This window comes from Pygoscelis adeliae, unplaced genomic scaffold, assembly GCF_000699105.1.
Source record: "Pygoscelis adeliae isolate BGI_AS28 unplaced genomic scaffold, ASM69910v1 Scaffold545, whole genome shotgun sequence".
Taxonomy (NCBI): Eukaryota; Metazoa; Chordata; class Aves; order Sphenisciformes; family Spheniscidae; genus Pygoscelis; species Pygoscelis adeliae.
In genome coordinates this window covers 567971-583739 of record NW_008824746.1, presented here as the reverse complement: position 1 = coordinate 583739, position 15769 = coordinate 567971, and the positions used below count along the sequence as shown (strand labels likewise).

Here is a 15769-nt window from a genome sequence, read left to right as displayed (position 1 = left end):
TGGCTGCTTTCGACATAATGCGTTAGATTGAGCTATTCCATGCTGTAATTTAATGTGTGCTAGTATGGACATAATCTTGTTAACTGCAAATTTGGTAGTGCTTCTACAGAAAACTACAGAGATGCAAATTACTTTTGCATGAGTTAAAGGGAACCTCTTTAATTGGAATTCCATTTATCTGCAATTTCACATATCTAACTGCTTATAGTTTCCTAATGGGGCCACCTGATTACTTCCATTCAGAAAATAGTTTTGCATATTGTATGTACATCTAGGGAAGACAGAGGTATTTATCAGATCCATCCCTTTAGTGGTTCTTTTTGTCTCTGATAGACATCATCCTTCCTTCACACCCCACCCAACTACACAGGTACAGCGAATCCCATTTTGAGGTGTTTGGCTGCCACTGCTCTAAACACTTATGCCTCTGACTTAGATTTAAAGATGGACACTTCAGAACTATTCTGCTTAAGTCTGGGCCTCTGTCATCCCATCAAAGTCTTTAGGACCACACATAGATTCCTATAGGAATTCCTAAGCATTACATGTAAAGTTGGAACTGAACTTACTGCAGTGGAAATATGCTTTAGCTACAGTCAATATGATACTGTTGTATGTAAACAACCTGCTTCTGCTTTCCACCATTTTTTTTCCCCCACCTAATTGCTGTAACTCATTTCTGCCATGTTCTGCCATCTGGTGAAAAACAACACATGCATTAACTTTTTCTCCTTTCCCTTTTATCAGCTTCCAACTTGTCAGACATGAAAAAATGATTTAGTGCAAATGTATGCACTCCTTTTGGACAAAACAAACAGGAGCTAAACCAAAATTCTACATTATGACAATCTGTTCCCATGATTTTGGACTTGATTTTTAAAAAAGACAAGACAGTTGGTTCGATCCCACTTTACTACTCTTACTTTATTATGGCAGACTGATCTCATTTACATAGTTTTTTAAGTACCCTTCCTGCTTGGCTACAGCAGAAGAGGAGAGTTAATAAAGAAACTCACGTTGTTCAGACTATTTTATTTTAATGGCAGGAGAGCTGAGAGCCCCGCTTTTTCTCTATTTATAGAGCTCCCTGCGCTGCAATATGCAATAGGCCTACTCCGAACACAGGGACTGCTGCTTGATTGTGGTATTTTGACTGCATAATTTGAAAGACATACTGCTCACAATGTGACACTGAGGAGATTAACAGCATTTAATTTTTCTTAGAATTAGTTTTGCTTCAACTGAAATAGGTCTCATTATTCTGCTGAAAACCATCTGACTTTTTATGCCCTCCACAAGCAAAATATTAAACTATTTTCTCCTTGCAAGGAAACTGCTTACAGACTTTATTGCTGGCTTTGTTTCTTATACGTAACAGTTCAATAAGGCAAATTGGCCATTAGCATTTATACTCTTGGAATAGGTAGGGGAGTAAGTATTCCAGTTTGAGGACAAGCTTTTTAGGGGCACTTTGATACGGGTGACAGAAAAATGGAACATGAATGTATTTTTCTTCAAGAAATTCCCCTACCGAGAAACAAACAAGACTTTGAATGTATTTTTTAGATCTTTTTTCTTAGACCATGAATCAGAGATGCACTTAAGGACCTAACAAAGGGATTTTAGAAAAATATCTCTGAATTCTCTCCAAGGGCTGCATGTTGCACCATATTTGTAGGAAATATTGCTTTGATACTGTAACATCCTTAATAATTCATCCTCATTAACATCAGAAGGGAAAGCAAAAAGGATGAGAAGTGATGAGAGATTTTGAAAGAAAACTGCTATGAAAAATCCTAATTATTTTTTTACTTTTTTTTTATTATATAAGCTATTGGGAGGAAAAGGAAAACTAATATTTTCTTGAGGAAAATGGAACATTTTGGAGATTCAAGAAAATATTCTGATTTGAAAATAATTTGACAGATACAGACATAAAGTGCTAGTCAGCTTTCCTCTGCCCTTGTCTTCATCAGGATTTATGGACACTTAGCTGTTTTTATGATTCATGACATTCAACATGTAGGATTGGATCCAAGACCTTAATACAAAAGTACTTTGCACAGAACATAAGAGAATAGAAGACAAGATTATTTGTAATATTCAGAGAGTTAAAGGGGATTAATAGTAACCACAAAAATTATAGCCATGTCTGGATGATAAATATCTATTTTTAAAGTTTGATATGAAATTTCCAATGACGACAAGGCTGCAGAAGTTTATTTCATGTTCTCTGGAGCAGGCAGTGTTTTTGCCGTGGCGGCTTCAAGAAGCTATTACTAGCTCAACAAAACCTCCTCACCTTGGAGTTAATCTGTAGGTTCATTTGGAAGGTGTTATTCATTGCATGACATGGGACTATCTTACCCTCTGCATCGTCCCACTGTGGATGTGGAAATATGAAATAATGTATTTTCCAATTCTCTCTATAGTCACATCAGATCAAAGTTTTGTGAAACTATCAAACTACAGTCTCAACAAGAAAAAGCTGATGTATGTGTAACTTCTTTTTTAAAGCCAGCTACTGATAATAAGGATAGTATATTAATGATCTAAACATTGCTTTTTAACAAGACAGGATTCTATAGCTTGAAAAGATGTTAATTTCTTCATTAGTTTTCAAAATAGTCAAAGACTACAATCAGCAAAGTACTGAAGCACATGCTTATGTCCTTTTACTGTTGACAGGACTTCAGGCACTTTTAAGTCTTCTGAAATGTAAAAGAAGATAAAGCTAAGCATGTTCTGAACTGTTGAGTAGCAGCTTTTGGTGAAATGGTGCCAAATCTTGAAAATAAGCAGGCCCTCAGATACTGAAAAGTGCACGTAAAAAATGTTTTATAGATTTTTTAGAAATTCTGAAAGACTGTCTAGTAAAACTTTAGAATTTAGAGTGTCAACTAGATGCCCAAGCATAGCTCTTTTTGATTTTAGATCATAAGGAATTACACAAATGCATCAATGGAAATTAGTAGGAAATGTGACTGTTCTTAGCCTTAGAAAATATGGTCAGGAATAATAAAAGATGCTTACTATCACAAACCTCATAAGAGAATCTCTCTCCTTCTTTCTTCTGCTCAGTGGATTGCAAGTCAAAGGCATTAGACAAAGACATGACACATTACAGACAAAGCACAAAGCACATGTTCTACAAAATTTTCAGATACAGGCAAAACGTACCAATACATAAAAAAGCAAAGTATAGTCCAATACAAACATTAAAATAAAGCTGGCACTACAGATTACAACACAAAACACCCAGTGCTGGTTGAACTTTACAGATCATTAGCATGTTTCTGTGAAATAGTGTTAGGTCTTTCTAGCATTGTCAGGACATTAAATAGTTCTTGTAGGCTTTTTTTTTAAGAACATTTTGATTTTCTTTGCAAGCAGAAATGAAGGCTGTGACTAGGTTGAAAACATGATGCTAATGATCTCTAAGGAACTTGGAATGAACCAGGAAAGAAATATGACTCACCTCCTTTCCTCCCATGGACTCAAACATTTTCTCAAGCTGGACTCTTAATTGTTGAATGTTGTTCATCAAGATACAGGGCTACAAAGAGAGCATCAAATGTGAGAACGTGCCTGTTATGTTCCTTTTATGTATAAATATGTGTATTCGCAGCCTCTGGGCTGAAGACCAGTTCTTCAGCAGCCCTACATTCACGCAACTGTGTTTTTCAGAGGAGGATCTCAGGTTCCCGACCACTGCTGCCTCCCCTTCCTTCTTTAATTCACACTCCTCTTTGCCCAGCCAGCAAACCCACTCAGCCAGTGACCGCCCATTATGCCCTTAAGACAGTGTTGCCCCACAGGAAACTGAATACCTTCTCGCAACCAGCGGGGCAGTTTTCAGATCCCAGTATTTCACGTCCTGAACCTTATAGCCCATGTGGTCGCTGGTCATACTAAATAAAATTACATCTGGTGGATTAATGCAAGTAGTACATTATCGTCTCTGAGAGTAGACACAATAACGATCAAAGTACTTTGGGAGTGAAAATAGACTGGGGTAAAGGGAATGCCAGATTGCTTTCTAGACCCAGCCTTTTCAGAAAACTGTGACAGCACTGTAACCCAGATAATGGCTGATGCTTAAGTATTTGAATAAATCAACAGGCAGTTCTGTTGATAACAGAATAATATTTCAGAAATGTACATTTTGCATTGCTTGAAAAGTCGGAGAATGAATTAGGAAATAGAATTTTGTAAACATATTATTTTAGTCTAAAAATATTGCTGTTTAAGCTCATTGCTTTAAGGCAGAACACAGAGCCACAGTATGAAAGACTGATTGCTGGATAAATATAAGGTAAAAAATAAAACATGGATAAAATTAAGCAGCTAATTACAAAATTATGGAAGAAAGGATCTATAGAATTTTGTGTACTCTGATGACATTATATGCCAGTTTGGTATGGTGCAGGGGAAGCAATAAGACCGTACTTGCTAAAAGAGTTCTGGTTGGCCAAGGTCAGTGTTTTCTAGGGCACGACTGTATTAATTTACACACTGAAGTAACGCATTTCAATAAAACACATATACTTTTTTCAGACAACAAGAAGGTGATGGAATGATTATAGTGATTGATACTCATTTGTACCTTTCTAGTTAACAGCATGTTCCAATGTAGTGCTGAAACATGGTGGGATTAGATTTTGGTATTCAAAAGATCAATAACACAATTTAGCTTTAATTAGTTCTACATTACTCTCAAAGGAATTTAGTGTCAGAGTCCTTCTCAACCGAAGGAAAAAAAAGAAATTTGATCTAACTTCTTAATACTTACATTACTGCTTCCCAGTGAAGCGTGCTATTTGGCCTCCTGCAAAAGACAGCTGGCTTTGCATAAAGGTTGAAATATCACCTCTCTTCCTGTCTCTTGAAAAATCCACAAATCCCACTTCTTCTATTTGTTTATCTACCTTCTATTAATTTATGATCATTAAGACTGTGTCCTCCTCTCCTATCTCCTCTCTTCTGACATATTCATTATTCTGGAAATTATCTGCAATATCACAAATCAATGATTATGATTTCTGATGGAGAAATAAGTAGCTGAATATAATGTCTTGGTTCTTTTGTTAAAAACAAGTGCAAATGCCTTTGGCAATACACTGAAGCTGTGAGACAAATACTTCATACTGAGGCAGTTTTCAAAGTTTCCTTTGAGGCTAGGTAAGGCTGCTCTTTCAGAGCCTAAGCGTACCTTGGCTCAATGGAAAAATTTCAATTGCTGTCAGTAAATAACAGAACCAGAGCTTAAAAACATTCTCATCTTATTATTTCATTATCACCTTGTTCTTCCAAATACTCTTTGCAGCAATTTACAGGAATCAGCCAGATGCAACAACACATAAAAGTGAGTGGCAAGTACAATACATAAAACCAGGTTTGTTTGTAAACTCTGACAGGAGGTGGAAGATAAGAGGAGGTTTTTACATTAGATACATATCTTTATGAAAAGCACCTTTGGTATGCTTTTATTTGAACAGTTTATGTGCACATTTTACAGTCTTTAATAAAAATAGTAGAAGTATTTACTTGAAAAATAATGCCAAAAATCTAACTTTAATCATAAAATGTATTAGTTTTAATCTCTTGTGTCAACTCTAATGCAGGAGATAGACTTTTAATATAATTGAGATCATCAAATCAAGTGGTCTTTTATTAAGCTAAAAGTATATATTTAAAAAAGTTTATATACTTTAAAAAGGGGGGACATAAAAATTAGTTATGTCCCCCAAAGGCGTCTGATGTAATACTTTATATCATAATGAGATAACTCCATCTAAAGCTTTAGTAAAGATTGGCATACCAGGGCAACTTCAGAAATCAATCACTCCAACAATTAAAAAAATCCCATTGGACAGGCCAAAAGACTACACAAACAGTTTGACTCAATGACTCAATGCTATGTATTAAAACTAATTTCTTCGAGAAAGCAGTAAACTTTATTTAATATTAGCATTAAATTGAAAGAAATGGAAAAATATAGCTACAAAATTTATTTCTTTTTTACATTAAATTTTGAGAATAGTTATGGCTCATATTGGGTCAAATACAGAGACAGATTATTTTAGATGAAGCTTGGTTTGGACTGATTAACATTAAAGTAGAAGACATGTAATGCATTCACTCCTCCATACTGGGGAGAGAGAGAGTTGTGTTCTTTTCAGCTCTGTATTTGCCCTGGACGGGGGATAGGTAAGGAATATGTAGAAGGTGTATCTGTAAAGTTAAAAATACATGAAGATTTACATCCTGCTAGATTATGGGGAAAAAAACTGGCAATATGGTGTGCTGGTTTATCATATATCAACTGGTATCCGCCAACAGGACTCGTGGAAATGGTTCAAAGCTGCATCAGGGGAGGTTCAGGCTTGACATTAGGAAGCATTTCTTTACCGAGAGGGTGGTCAAACACTGGAACAGTCTTCCTGGAGAGGTGGTTGATGCCCCAAGCCTGCCAGTGTTTAAGAGGCATTTGAACAATGCCCTTAACAACATGCCTTAACTTTTGGTCAGCTCTGAATTGGTCTGGCAGTTGGACTAGATGATGGTTGTAGGTCCCTTCCAACTGAAATGGTCTAGTCTAGTCTACTCTATTTTATAACTGGCATGTTTCCTAGTGCTTCTACAGCTATAAGACTGATTCTTCTTACACAATGATTGCCAAACTTGGCCTGGTGCTTTTACTCTTTTCAGATACTGAAAAGATTTAGTACTGCCAGAAGAAAGCTGTATGGCTATCTACTAAAGTGAGTCTTTTCAATGTGTTTACTGCAAAGGGCTTCAAGGCTGAAAATATCTGAAGTGGGAAGTTAAATCTGAGACATGACACATCTATATAAATAAAAGTCACTCCTCTGTAAAAACCTGTATATAAAACTTCTACTTAATAAAGTTTTGAGTTGGGTATTTTTATTCTTTAACTCTATTTTAGACAAAATTGTGTAAAAGGAATGGAATGGTATAAGTCTCTCTTAGCAAATATATCTGTGGCCTGAAAAATTAATGTTTAGTCTTTTGTAATGTTGCTTATAAGAAGAACCACCAATAGCTGATATTTAGCTGCAATACATGTCTTTCTGAATTCTATTATTGTGTATACGTTGGTGACCTCTAGATTACGACACTGTCTCACACTACAGAGAGCACTGGCAAGAACGAGCGCGTCCTCAAGCCATGCACAGGGATGTGACAAATATACCCAAGATCTGTGTATGAGCTATATAAGGGCTATATTTTTAAAGGTGAATAGTATGAGGATGGTGCTGCAGTTATTTATCTAATCGTAGATTGATACATCTGTACAACATACTACTAAATATAGCAGACATAGTGCTAAATGTTGCCTGCCTCGGGAGTACTAGCTTTGATTGAGTATCGGTACTGAAAAGTCAGTTTACAAGAACAATTTTCCTTGGTCCTGTTAAGCTACTGGTAATGTCTTGATTTGCTCAACCACATCTTTAGTGTCCATATCTCATTTATTTCTGAGTCCATGGCAATCTGGTCCTTCATTAGGGAGTCCCTTGTAAGCAGTGAGACAACAAAATAGCACATGATTTTCTTCTCACTGCTGTGTGGATAAAGCACAGAGAGTGAGTGGTAGTAGCAGAAAAGTCTGCACACACTCCCTGTACAGGGAACAATGATCCTATAAACTCTCTAATGAATAAATTGATAAAAAGATGCAAACCAATGCAAAATGAAAACTCAAACAAAAATGTTTTCTGCTGTTTGGAAAAAAAGAGGAAGATACATTCACCGTATTTACCACTGTATAAGGCTATTATCCAGGGAGTGTTTCTGGCCATCTTGTAAATTTTTTTCTACTTTAATACTTAAATTATTAACTAGGATTCTTAACTAATTCCCCCTATTCCAGCTTTTACACAGCGATGTAAGCAGCTATGAAAACATGCTGACCTTATTAAAAAATAAAGCAAAACAAAAATCCTTTCCTCCGTTCATGCTTTTTCTCATACACAAAAGTGATTACATTTTCAAAAAGTACAGTAAGTCATTTAAAGGTAATTTCTGAGGCAGAAACAAAACACAGCTTTTTACTCACCACATTTTCTTTATCACAATATGAGCTGAAGTGATTTGAAATAATTACAGCATACTGAAGAAGCACTTTGTTGATAGTCTAGGAGAGGAGAAGAATCTTTTAAATGGTAAATTTCATCATGTAAAACAAAAATAATTAAAAAAACCACAAAAAAGGAGGTTTATATAAATTACAGATTTTGCAGGTGCTTACACATTTAGTATATAGTATTTTTTTAGACATAATGTAAACAGTCCTGTGAGCACATTTTCAAATCCCCACACAACAGATGGTGGGTTGTTCTTAATGGAATGTAATCTTCAATAGCAGAGATACTTTAATTTTAGTCATACTGTTTCTGAGAAGCATCGAGAGCTCTACTCCTTGCAATGTGCTACATACTTAATGGAACAATAGCAAGCTCAAAAAACCCTCTACGGTGACAATGCATAGATTAAAAATATAATGGAAAAATAAGACCAAGGGAGCACTGTTCAAAGCCTGGCAATACGAGCTTATCTTAAAATAATCATGTAAATAGGAACTTTGTTTGCAAATGGAAAACTGTGGCAACTGAAGAACAGGAATAAATGTAAATGCAAACTTTTTTAAAGCCATCAGGACTATAATGGAAATCTAAAGCTTGTGAGGAAATGTTACAATCCAAATAGAAAGCTGGACTAACACAGTTGAGTTTATCAAACAGCAGATGAATAAGAACTACCACCTCAGGGCTTCAACCAGCAATACTTTATTGTCATACCTTGAATTTTTCCTTCCCTTGCACTGACTAATTACATAACTGCATTTCACTGAATTGCTCCACTAATGGAATTGTAATCAGTGCTTAGCAAGAATAGTAATTGATTGTATAACATATATAAATATGAAATCTCAGAGAGGATAGAACTTCTCAAACTGGTAAGTGATTTTGACGAAGTAGATGAAAAATAGTCTTAAGCCACAGACAGCGTGTCTTTCTAGGGATCCCAGTCAGAGATAGAAGAGATTGATTCTAAACAACATTGGAATTAGCTTTTTAAGTATGCGGCAACACGATGTCACTCTCTCTGAAGCTTAGTTGAGATGCATTCATTTTACTTTACCTTTGCAAACCTTCTCATTAAATGAGATAGTGCTTCTGGATTAGGACACTCCAGTTTCCTAATAATCTCAAAGCTTTGATTGAGCTGTGTGAAGACGTCAACCACAGAACAAGAGAAGAGGGCATGATCTGATGTTTGCTGAAACTAGAGAGAAACATTCAAATGAGTTAACACTTGTTCAGAGATCAAAACTGTATTAACTGATTTTCTTACACTGGAAATTCTTCCTAGAGTCATAAAAAGTAATAAATAAGAAATAAAGTTAAAAAAAAAGTCTCACTGATAATACTGAGAAATGTGGCTTTTAACATTTCTATTACTTTCAAGCCTCTTAAAAATAAAAACAAAATTCTCTTTCATGACATCAATATCACATCAGAGTTCAGTGAAACCACAGACTGAAGTCTATGGGGAATTTAGGCAGATGGAATTAGAGCAGGAATTTGTCCATAGGGTTATCTTCCAAGGACTGTTACTGACGGTGTATCTTGTGAGGTCTAACAAGGATCCTGTGGGACCAAATGTACTTCTGGTTTTGCAATACTAAATAACTGTCTTAATACGTTCTTTATTCTTTTCTTTAAAAACTAAAGGCTCACCCCATCTTTTTTGTCTCTTTCTAGTGCTCCATGAAGAAATTCCATTGAGACATCCTCATTTTCATCCAGCCACTGAATGACAAATGGTTCAAACCACCTGAAAATTAAAAACAATTTTGTAAAGTAAAGTAAGTACATTTCATAAAGATCCTGAGAGGAGAGATGCCATGCCACCCAGCATCTTGTGTCTTCACATCTGTTCTAGTTGCTAAAAAGTCTACCAACCCTGAAAAATTTTTGTCACCAAAGACACTGTGGTGACCAAAAGGTCTTTCAGGCTTCAGTTTCACAATACTCTAACTGGTCGACCCCAGTGATGTAAAATTAGCAGTAGCCATCAGAGAAATGTGTCCATGTTTTGCAGGGGATCACATTCTGCACATTTTTTTTTTTATTTTAGAATGTGTCTTTTATCAATATTGGTTTTTTGTTAACATGTATTTTTTATTTGTATGTGAAATAACTTGGAGAAAAATTTGCTTTAATAAAACATCAGCTGTGTTTTATTTTTCTTTAGTTTATTTAAAAAAATTTTAAAGCAATAACAGGCCCCAAACCATCTCGGCAAATCAGCAGACTTGCAGAAGATTAAGGATAGCTCATATAAAAGGTCAGGACTGAATGTATCAATTGGAGGAGGAAAGGCGAAAATGAAAACAGCAGCTGAATATTAAACCAATGCAGTAATAATAATTTCAGTAGTATGTCCCATTAGCATTGTATCTTTATCCAAATTTGGGTATGAAACAAATACAGGGGCCTATAGCTAATACCGCTGCTGTTCCCACATTTCATACCTTCCTCAGGCATTTTCTGACCAAAATATTTTGTCATCTATGAAAAGCTGCAGTTACAACAGTTGGATAGAGAGTCCTATGAAATAGCTAATAGCACTTTTAATACCTGGACTATTTCATTTGACAAAATGAAGAATTAAAGAGGAGGAAGTGCGAAAAGTAGAGAGTTGTCAGTGCCATGCACCTTGAGATCTTGCACAAACTTGAGCATAAATATTTGACCAAAATAAACCTTGCACCAAGCCCAAACTCATGGGAGACTTCCCTATATGCTACTTACAGAGAGTATTCAGGCACTGCATCCTTGAAAGCAGAGAGTTCTCGCACATATTCATTATAAAACCATTTCACTTTGAAGTGCAAATTCATATAATCTGTGCTTTTGCATAACCGCTGCTTTTCATGTTCTGTAAAAGAATGAGTTGAAATAAAAGCATTTAATAGCATTCTAACAGTAAATATCATTCTTGTGCCTCAATGCACTAGTAACATAATAATACAGTACTTGCATTTTAAAGCACAATTGGTTTGATTTTTTTAGACGTAATAGCACCCACAGTTTCAATCTTCAGGTTTGGAGTACCCTTAGGAAGAACAAAACAAAGACCGGACCAGAAGTCAGGCTTTTCAACTCTCTTCACCGCAGAGAGGAAAACCCACAAACTTGCTGACTTCCTGTTCTTTAGATGCTTCTTTGGTTGTTACAAAATGGTTAAGAAGCTGTGTCAGGTGGCAAGGTAGAAAAGACAACTATAGCTGTGCAGTAGCCAAATGAAGTAACAACTATAAATGCCAGTCCTATATGAGTCTGCGAAACCTGCATTAGTAAATGGCCTGCATTTGCCACATATAGTTAAGAAAAAGAAAGTGGAGACAACTCTGCAGGTCTACAGCCATCTGATTTATACACGGCACAAGTAGAAAAGCTGGTTTAATGAAGCGTTTTTGAAGTTTTTCAAATGGGCTTCTCCACCTTCTCAGTGTCCTGTTTTCAACATAATGGATATGCAGATGATCATGGATGGCAGGAGTCTTGGAGCCACCTGTAACCACTTTCTGCATTTGTAAAGTCTGATTTAATTGGTTTGGAACAAATGTCCATCTTTATTCCAGGATTATGATCCCTGTTTTAGCTTATCCACAATGCTCTGCAGCATTCCCCATCCACCCCCTTCAGGCCCTGGACAGCTCCATTCTTTCTCTCCATTAGCTAACGGGCACCTTATCCTTGCTCAAATCTTTCATTTCCTTCTCCCACAGCAGGAAACCATGGATCCACAAATCTTGGGCAGAGTAATCTTTCCTTCACTTACTGCTCACAGCTTCCTAAAATCTCCACAGATCTCATCTGTTTGAGGTGTCATGTCACTTGCACATTCTTCCTTAAGCAAAAGACTAATCTCTTTTCCCAGCTCCCTTAAAAAGTGACCCAATACAGATGCTTGGCAGGAATGACATTCTTGTGTAAATAGTATGTATGAAGAACTCACCTCTTTCAAACCTCCTTTTTGCTCCTTCTGCTTGCATCATAACATAGTATTACACAAATTTTTCACATATATTTGGATGTGAACCTGATTTTATGTAACAGCAGGAGCATCCCATTCTCTCTCATACACACACGTGAATATACCACTCAGTCCTCTGTCCGTGCAAATGCACTGTGAAATACACATTCCGTGTTTTTCAGATCTGACCAGGTACATTAACAGGAAATTTTTACTTTTATTATTATGCCAAATCAGCACTCTAGTAATATCACCATACCAAACAAGAAATGTGTTTCAGAAGCGTATTATTATGCAGTGAATTACTAAGTTTTTTGGGAATCAGCTTATGAAGACCCCCTGTGGGCTCTTATTGCCTTTTTAGCACTGTATTAGCATTTTCATCTCCAGTGCCTTTTCATCACACTCCAGAAAAATCAGTAAATCAGTTTCTGTCTAAATATTGCATTTGTTCATGCCCAATTGCTACTTGAGAGTACTACAAATTCTCCCTAGCATAATATCATTGGTTACTAGCCTTAAACAGAACCACAGAGAGAAAGATGTATGTGTACTCTCATGGTTCTTACTTTCTACAGACCTGAGGAATCTTATTTTTTTATTCTGGTAGGAGTTTTTCCACAATCTATTATTGTAGACACCTAGATGACCAAACATTTGCTTAACAAAAGGTAGTTCTTACAAGTGATACCAGTCTTTGACTGAGAACAATTATCTTATTGCTATCAAATTCACTGCACATCTACTGCTTAAGTCATTATTAAGAAAAATCTATCTTATATTGCATCCCAATAGAGTGGAATTTCTGAAACAAATGGCATTTTTTCATTCAAGTGTTCCATGAATGGGTTATTAGATTATACAATGCAACTTAAGACAGCATCACAAACCAAGCAAATGCATATTTCAATTTTAGAAATGAGATGCTGCTAACAATGGGCAAACTTGTCCGGGGGGGGTACAACTTATACAATATCATTTATTTATATTTTCTCTTTTAAGTTAAGATCTAAATTACAACATATTAGAAATGAGCACAGAAGTAATTCGTGAATAATAGAGTTTTTTTCTCCAGGCTATTATACCTTGGAAAGAATATTTCAAAAGAGTCTCCTAGGATATTTCTTGTAGCTACATATAAGTGAAAAATGCATCCTCAATTCCTAATATTAACCTATGAGAACATCAGAAAATACTTCACATGATCTACAAAGTCATTTTGTATCCATGCATATTACCTCTTCAGTTTATATAAAACAAAGAACAGAGAAAACAGGTGCCCATATGAGTCAGCCCATGACAATTTTAACTGGATGATATTACATGGGTTTATCCCCAGTAACAATGGATTTCGGTTAGAAAGCATAAGAACATCACTGTAGGCATTCTAAATTTAGATTAAGACCCATGGATTGCTTTCTTCATTTCTGAAAAACTTGCACAAGTTAATGTCAACGTGAAACAACACAGGTTATATGTATGCAGTTTGGAGATGTGTCTTTTTTTCCTGGAAGGAAAGCTGGCACCATGTTTTCCTATACAGATATATCCATTTTGGACTTTTGCACAATATAGTAGCTGCACAATACAACTCTTTCTAAAAAAGTCCACTCTCGCTTTGCAAAATTATTATAATACTGAGTCAGCCTTGAACTAAACCTGCCAATTGTATGCTGTGCAAACGTGTTCAGCAAAGATTATGATAGAAATACTAGACCTTTCTCATAACTGATTCTAGATAAATGGAATCTCCAGTATAGCAAACCTAATATTATTAATCTTTTTTTTGTGCTGCGACTTTTATGAAACGTTCCTTATAGAGCAGCATATTTTTATAAGCATCTATTAATCTACTGAGTTTCATAACAAGGACATTTGCAGTTCCCATTAGTGATAATGGCACATTATTCTATATTACTGTATCATGAATCAATGAAAAAAATACTGATAAGATTTCTGTAAACTGTGTGTATGGGGCACTTTAGCTGCTTTTATCTATCGCAGTTCCAGTAAGAGAATCTTTTACAGTATTGATTACACTGTGGGTTTTTTTTAATATCTCCTTAGGGGTAATGCTCCAATGCACATATGCTTTCCACAGGTTTGCAGTAATAGACGTTGTAACTGCGACTACAATGAAAACTGTATAAAGAGTCGTTCCATCTCAGTTGTACAAATTACAATTACAGTAACACCTTTAAGAAGACTTCCACTAAGCAAAAGCACGGAGAAAAAATCCTAAATCTTTGCTTGTTTGTATAACCAAGAAAGAAGAGAGATTTTTTTTTTTTAAAGTCTATTATGTGGAATGCATTAATATATGCAGATGTGTTTGCTGTGTGATGGAATCAGCCGCTGACCTGGTGACACTGTATCTAGCAAATAATCTAATTGCAGACAACTGTTCTTTTACAGAAAAACGTATAAAGAGACATTTTAGGAAGGACTATAATCCAGGGTACTTTCCTCACAGGCTTGTGACCAAACAGCAATACTTTGGAATCATGTTTGATTTCTTGCTCATTTTCCCAGCAATTGCTAAAGAAAGCCGAGAAGTTTTTCTTAAGGCAGCAAACAAAAAGAAACTGCAATACAACTATTATGTTTTGGTCTGATGTTTGTAGTGTTACAGTATTTTGTCAATAAAGTCATAATGATAACTTATTAAGCAGAAACATCTACATGACACTAAAGACACAATGCCATTTAACAAACTGGAATAGAATCCAGTTCACCACAGAATCCTTTTTCCTTTTTAACCTTGAGGTAGTAACACCATGAGTATCCATGTAATTTTTGCTAAGTAGTAGTTGCTAAAAAAGGAAAAAAGGGTAATCGTAACAACCTTCATAAAATATGAACATTTTAAATATTCAGGTAATCAATTTGATTAATAAGGGAAATCTAATTTTCCCTTATTTGGGTACAAAAGCTGAAAGCAAATTTTTTTTTTATACAGCAGTTTCCTAGCCATTGTTTTTTGTAACAACATACAGTTAAACTGCTGAAGGATTCTAATGAGGTGGTTTTAAAGAATATTTCAAATTCTTATGAACAAAAACTGCAAGAAGGAAATTTGTCTGTAAAAATGAACAAATTGACTAGATACACATAAATATATATGAATATCTAAAAAAAGCTTGTCCAGTTTCCAGGCTTTAAAGATAATGTTTCAGAGATTAATAACTACTACAAAGAATATTTACATGTAGCAAATTAATTATATCACAGCCAGTTGGTTTGACTGTTACATATGTGCTACTGCACTACAGTTTGTTAAAGCAGAAATGATTGAGACTAAGCATAAGGGAATTGTGTTTGGATTAACTGCAAAATTTCCCATCAAAACTCAGATGCTATTTTCAACCATTGTGACATAATTCCATGCTATTTGCAATAATTACTTACCAATCATTCTAGAGACTACCAGCTGCGTATTTTGTCTATTTCTTTCAGAACTGCCATTTCAGAAAACCTGCTATTTCCAAACTTTCAGTCACATAAGTGGGAGTCATAGAATCATTTAGGTTGAAAAAGACCTTTAAGATCATCAAGTCCAACTGTTAGCCTAGCACTGCCAAGCCCACCACTAAACTGCATCTCCTTAAGCACCACGTTGACAAGTCTTTTAAATACTTCCAGGGATGGTGCCTCAGCCACTTCCCTGGGCAGCCTGTTCCAAGGCTTGACAACACTT

The 15769-nt window shown here is 35.6% G+C and overlaps 1 protein-coding gene across 1 annotated transcript in view; it reads right to left on the bottom strand.

Annotated features, from left to right (window-relative positions):
• Window positions 1–15769, bottom strand: part of UNC13C (unc-13 homolog C (C. elegans)) — a 181208-nt gene that overhangs the window by 31036 nt on the left and 134403 nt on the right. The window contains exons 19-23 of the mRNA XM_009323411.1: window positions 10845–10971; window positions 9768–9864; window positions 9169–9312; window positions 8084–8161; window positions 3479–3556 (exon numbers count right to left, since the gene is read on the bottom strand). Of these exons, the coding sequence (XP_009321686.1) occupies window positions 3479–3556; window positions 8084–8161; window positions 9169–9312; window positions 9768–9864; window positions 10845–10971 (524 nt within the window). The remainder of the gene's footprint in view (window positions 1–3478; window positions 3557–8083; window positions 8162–9168; window positions 9313–9767; window positions 9865–10844; window positions 10972–15769) is intronic.